The sequence below is a fragment of the Sinocyclocheilus grahami genome, unplaced genomic scaffold, assembly GCF_001515645.1.
Source record: "Sinocyclocheilus grahami isolate Dianchi unplaced genomic scaffold, SAMN03320097.WGS_v1.1 scaffold124.1, whole genome shotgun sequence".
In the NCBI taxonomy this organism is placed as follows: domain Eukaryota; kingdom Metazoa; phylum Chordata; class Actinopteri; order Cypriniformes; family Cyprinidae; genus Sinocyclocheilus; species Sinocyclocheilus grahami.
This window is the reverse complement of record NW_015505303.1, coordinates 1,110,100-1,116,099: the sequence shown is the minus strand read 5'-3', so window position 1 is coordinate 1,116,099 and position 6,000 is coordinate 1,110,100. Positions and strand designations below refer to the sequence as shown.

The 6,000-nt window shown below is 39.9% G+C and overlaps 1 protein-coding gene and 1 long non-coding RNA gene across 2 annotated transcripts in view; one reads left to right on the top strand and one right to left on the bottom strand.

Annotated features, from left to right (window-relative positions):
* The window catches only part of LOC107590054 (collagen alpha-1(XXIII) chain-like), a 132,424-nt gene extending 126,802 nt beyond the window's left edge, over nt 1-5,622 (top strand). The window contains exons 29-30 of the mRNA XM_016278663.1: nt 4,578-4,616; nt 4,745-5,622. Of these exons, the coding sequence (XP_016134149.1) occupies nt 4,578-4,616; nt 4,745-4,747 (42 nt within the window). The 3' untranslated portion in view covers nt 4,748-5,622. The remainder of the gene's footprint in view (nt 1-4,577; nt 4,617-4,744) is intronic.
* LOC107590056 (uncharacterized) overlaps nt 1-6,000 on the bottom strand; it is a 30,074-nt gene that overhangs the window by 20,096 nt on the left and 3,978 nt on the right. The gene's annotated exons all lie outside the window — the stretch shown is intronic.

Here is a 6,000-nt window from a genome sequence, read left to right as displayed (position 1 = left end):
AAACACATGTTGCGGGAGCAGGCGGCAATGGTCAGAGATTCAGCGGGAGTGGGATTAAGAAAACAGGCGAATCCTGAACATTTTGGGCAATTAAGAAATCCCAGCCGGACACATTTTTGTAGGTCCAAAAAGAGGACATGTCCGGGGAAAAGAGGACGTATGGTCACCATAATTTATAATCTATTGCTAATCGATGTATTCTTTTTAAAGTAGCATATGGAACATATTTTCTGCCTCATTCTGTGACAAGAAGCCTCATCAGATCACAGAAGGAAGCATTTGACTGGTGTTGTGGAGTAAAAAGGTTATAATGTTCTCTTTTGTTGGACAACAGGTTTAGAAATGTGAATACAAGGGAGGTTTAGATTTAGGCATTTTAATTTAAGCATGTTTAGCTTAGTTAACGGAAGGCTACATGCTGCCATCAAAGCAAGTGTAATTACTGCATTCATGCACTCCTCGGATGCTCGCATTTCCCGAGTTGTGCTTTTAAGTCGGAATGTGAAAACAACATGGACACTCTCGTTACTACAAAGATGTGTTGGATTTGTATTATTAGAGCTTTTCGACTTGAGTTCACGTGCATTTTCTCAGTCGGGAATTATTTTTCATGTGCGGTGCCAGTGATGATGCTTCTTGTGTCCGTTTCGGAGAACCGGAGAAAATATTTCAATCGATCGCTCAGGCATGGCACCGAAATCTGCGTTCTGATTCGGTTCTAGTACATACCGGTTACATAGGTACCGGTGCCATATTGGTACCGGGTTTCGGTACCCAACCCTACGCGTGATGACGGAGGGGGGTACATGAACAAAATTCAGAGTTTTGGCTTGCTGAGCTTGTGGTGATGCTTCCCCCATAAATATATTATTAAGCAACATTTCCTGCTAAGTTTCTTATTTCATTCTCATTGCTTAACGCTATGTTGGCAAATATGCTATTGTCAAATATTGCTCATTGTTTAAGGCTAGTTGTTCAGTAACATGTTGGTTTGCTAGGCACGCCGTAGCTTTAGGCTTATTGGTTGTACTTTGACACACTGGTAACATTAACGTTACCCATTTAAACTTACCACAGCTGAGACTTGTTTTTAAATCTGTTTAAGACTGTCTGATATGAAGCAGGCTTGCTGCTTAAGGCTAATCTAGTATTGAGGATGCTGTTTCATTAAACACATCCTATGTGTATGATTAATTCCATCAAGCTGTGTTTAAGTCTGTGATATGCTGTTGCTTAAAGCTATACAGTGTATCGGTAATGTGCTTGATACTTAACTTGTAGTATGTAGATTTTGCTACTAAAGGTGTTATTAAATGCTAACGATTATCTGGATAGGGCAACGTGCTGTTGCCTAAACTTCAGGTATTGACCAGATGCTGTACTGCATTAAAGGGGCATGCTGCTCTTCTCAGCTGCTTATTAAAGAAGAGCACCCCTTCACTGTTTCTCTTCTTAAAGGGCATGCTGCCTCAGTCTATGCTATTTCAGAAGGTCTTTGCCTTTAAGCTATTAGGGTATTGGGATTTTGCTTGCTTGTTAGGGCTTGTCTAGTGTTCAGTATAATGTTTGTCGCTAGATTTGCTTGTTGCTGTAAGCTATTGGTTGTTACTGCAAGTGCTGGTACTTAGTTAAACTTGCAACAGCAAGAAGCTAATGTTTAAGTACAGACTTTTAAATGGATGCTGAAGCTTTTAGGCCAGGTAGAATATGTGATCTCTGATCCGTTCATTGCTCGCTTCTATGGCTGCAGTATGCTATGTTTGCTGCAAACTAGGCTGCCAGTTCTAGTGGGTTTTCTGCATCTTTTTCAGGTATTGCATTAAAGGGGCTTGCTGCTCTTTTTAGCTGCTTATAAAGAGCACCCCTTCGCTGCTACTCTCCTCCGGTAAGGGGCTTGCTGCTCAGCTGCTTATAAAGAAGAGCACCCCTTCGCTGCCTTCTCCTGTAAGTTGCTGCTGCCCCAGTCTCTGTTATTCCAGAAGGATATGCTTCTTTCAGAATGCCGGAGCAAATTACCCTCCTCCATCCCCAGCTCCACCTTTCGCCACACTCAGGACTTAGCTTTCTGATATTCCTTGCTAATCAGACTCCTTTATCTTGAATAAAGTGTTACACTTAAATATCATTGAGTACATTAATGATATCTGCCTTGTTCTGTTCTGTTAACCCTGGGGGGGGTTATTATTGCTGCTCTCCCTGCTCATTCATGACAGGCTGCGTGGATGGGCAGGGAGGCTTTTGCCCAGAACAGAACCATACCGCCAAACCAAACTTTATGCTAAGTATCTATCATTTTGACGATAGTGGTCCTGACAGAACTATTTTCTACTGTCTCGCTTTCCTTTCCAAGAACTTTGGAACGCATCACAATGAACCGTAACTCAGCACATTTTTTCTTTCGTTTTGTTAATCTGTCAATGAATTAAGTGAAATATATTTTGTGTATATGCCTATATTCCTTTTTATGTAAGCCTATAGTTTTATTCTGTTTTATCCATTCACAGAAGCGCTGCAGTTGCGTGTGATCTGTTGAATCCTTCTTCCACTATCCTCGGATAAACTCGTAACGCCAGTGCATTGCCATTGCAACTTCACAGCTGAGCAGGCATTTCACTCGTTGGCATCAGCATTACATTTGCATAGACCGTACTACTGGAATTCATGATTGGTTGACAGCAAATTTCAAATAGTAAATGTAATGATAAAATAACGTTATTAACCGGTTAATGGCCATTTAAAATTTTCGATTCTGTTCGGAACTATAACATTTGATTTAGTTTCTGTTCCTGTCAAAATTTCGTTCGTTTCTGGTTTTTGTTTTTGTTCCTTGAACCAGTTCAGAGCCCTGTTGGAGAATGAGCCTAATATCGTCTTGACTAACGACAAAGACATCTGCTATCGTCGATATCTCTGACTATTGTCGATACACGATACTATCGTCTATCGGCACAACCCTAATGCGATTTTTGTAACCGCACGTGCTTTGGTCGCACATGCCCACAGAATTTGGATTGTACTAATCAGTTTGGCCGTTGTTTCACTGTAGAAAACAAAACTAAAAAGACCGAACAATGTTAACAAAATACTGGAGACTGCAACAACAGATACCAGCATTGAAAAGAGCTTGTTTGAGAGAGTTATGCGATAGCTGCAACTTTACTTTAAAAGAGTACAAAGATGTTTTTATGGATAACTTTTGGAAAAAAATAGAGCAGACACTGGACAAAGATGAAGCTTTCTATGCGTACAAAAACGAAGTATACTTTGGGCTTTAGTGTGCTTCCTTTAGTCACACATAATCATTGGTGGCAAATTTCGACTGTGAGCAAGTGTGCTGAACACATCCTAAAAAGTGAAGCCAAAACGTTTCCCAGGTTCCCCAGGTGGCTGGACCCAGTATAGTTCATAAACCCCATTTGTAATCTAGTAGGAAGTGGAAAAAAAAATATCAAATTACACTTCTAATAAATTTTTTCCAAAGATGGTTTACGTCATTTTAGGTAGTCCTTATCATACTGATGTATGTTCAAGTGTTAATTTTTCCAATAAATTTGTTTTTAGTTAGTTATTTAATGCTATTAAAAAATGGGGTGTGGTGTCATGATTGTGATCTTGTGATTGAGTCTGTGGGAGTCTGGGTTGGACTTTGATACTGAGGCTCCGCCCCACGATCACTACTGCGCAGACTCAAACACCAAATGAATCAATACTGCAGACTCTGGCAAGATGACAGCGCAAGATGACAGCGACCATACTTAGATGTTTTGGCTTCACTTTTCTATAGTCACAGGGACTTTTTATTATTATTGTTGGGATTAATGCATGCTAATGAATAGTTTTTTCGTTATCATAGTTTATAGTAGGGCTGCACGATTAATCGAATGTGATTGTCATGCGTATCTTTTCAGTAAAGCCGGTTCTGTGATTAGTAGTAAATCTCCATCACGTGCTTTCAGATGGAGCAGCGTTTACTACACAGAGCCATAGTTCACTGACAAGCTATGCAAAATCTCGTTCATAATTGCAGACGATTTTTATCACCTTTCCGATTTAATTTTGATTAATCGTGCAGCCCTAGTTTATAGTTATATGCTAACAGAAGCTGGATTAAAGGTGCTTTAGGTAATTTTTTGACTCTTCTAAAGCCAAAAAATAACATAATATGTTTGTAGATATTAAGGAAACATTACGTTTACATAGCTGTTTCTCTGAAAAATAATGCCATAGCCAGTAGCATTTGACAGCCACCTTTGCGGTTGTGCTGACAAAGCGCTCGTACTGAAAGTGCCTCTCTCGGTCTCTTCAGGCAATCAGTGAAATCTGACTCCTGCTGCACTGTGCTGTGGCTCTGCAGTGCACACTGTATGAAGCATAGCAGATGCTTTGGAGCAGAACAGACCATGCACTCACAAATGTGACCACATCAAATTTTAACTCGCACATTCTAAAAAAATGGCTGCAGTTTAGAACCCCGAGTTCATCTTTTTTTACAGTCTATGTGTGTTAGCCCCTCTTTCCTCCCCACTTCATCGGTAAGTGTTCTTGGACATCATTGATTTCCTTTTCTTTATTTTCAGGGACGTGATGGGCTGCCCATACCAGGATGCTGGCATAAGGTATAATTATATATGTGATATGGAGAAACTATGAGTCCTGCCATAAGAGTGAGGATATTGCATTATGACTGCAGTAACTGCTTCCTTTTTGTGTCTTCTAACAGTTTTCTCCTATTGCTCTCTTGCAGTAATGACTAACCTGGAGCATGGAGTTTGTACATATTGATATATATTTTGCAAGTAACATTTGCTTTTTCTCCCAATTTTTTTGTCATTTCTTATTTAATAAATTGGGTTTTCATATGGGTGCCCCTGCAAAATAATGTCTGTATCGCTGCATTAACAAAGAGAGGCTCTCCACTGCCACAATACGTGTAGAAAAGCAATGAAGTGAGCATCATAGGTGCTGAGACTGTACTGATATTGAGAAGAGACATGAACTCAATGCTTGTGGATGCACAGAGAATGCTGCTGCTGTCCTTAATGAGAGAACATAACCCTGAACTTTCTAACAGACTGACCACTGTGTCTGCAAATGATTACTTCTTCACTGGCTGTCTTACTTTCCTGGGCGCCATTTGAAACAACCAACCCCATCCATTCTTCGCTAAATGTTTGCTTTGAAAGGAAGAGGCTTCAGGCCAGGGTGGCAAAGCCAAGCACCCATCTCAGCCCTAAAGACACTGAATGGGCTACATGGAGGGAGTATGCTTTGCCAGTTCAACTGGATGCTTCCAGTGAAAGGGCTCACCTGTACTATAGGGAGGAATGCAATGTGGACGTTGCACTGGATTTGTACTGGTGTACATATGGACAAATCTGTACTCAGGAAACTCTTTTCACTTGGTCAATAGGAAACGACTTACTGTCTTTTGCTCCATTTCTCACTAAAATACACCAGTGGAGTGGTGGAAAAAAGTAACTGATATCATGTAAAGTTGTCGTTAGTCTTGTCTGTTTATAAGATCCCTCATAAACTAAAACAACTTTGGTATTTTAGACTATTCATTGTTTTTGTGGGGTTGTCTGCATCCTCAATGAGCATTATATGAAGTGTGTGTAAATAAAATGGATAATTTTTACATTTAATGACTCATTGTCTGAATAACTCTGTACCGTGCACTGTTTTATGTTCAGTTGCTTTCCCTTCACTCTGTAAAAAAAATTTTAAATATGGAAATGTTTAATTACAGCAGTTTGTCTAAGAGAAACATTTTTAACGCTCTTGTGCTCTAAATGTACTTTACACAAGTACATCAATGCAAATGTTTCTAGCCTCACAAGTCAGTTTCATGTGTTGTGCTGTCAAATGTGTCCGACTTTAATAAGCAAGTTAGTTAAAGTTGACATGTCTATACTTGGCTACCTTATTACCATCACATCTGGAATGAAAAAAAGAACCAATATGTGAAGTTAACTCTAGCGCCACCTTGAGTACGGAGGT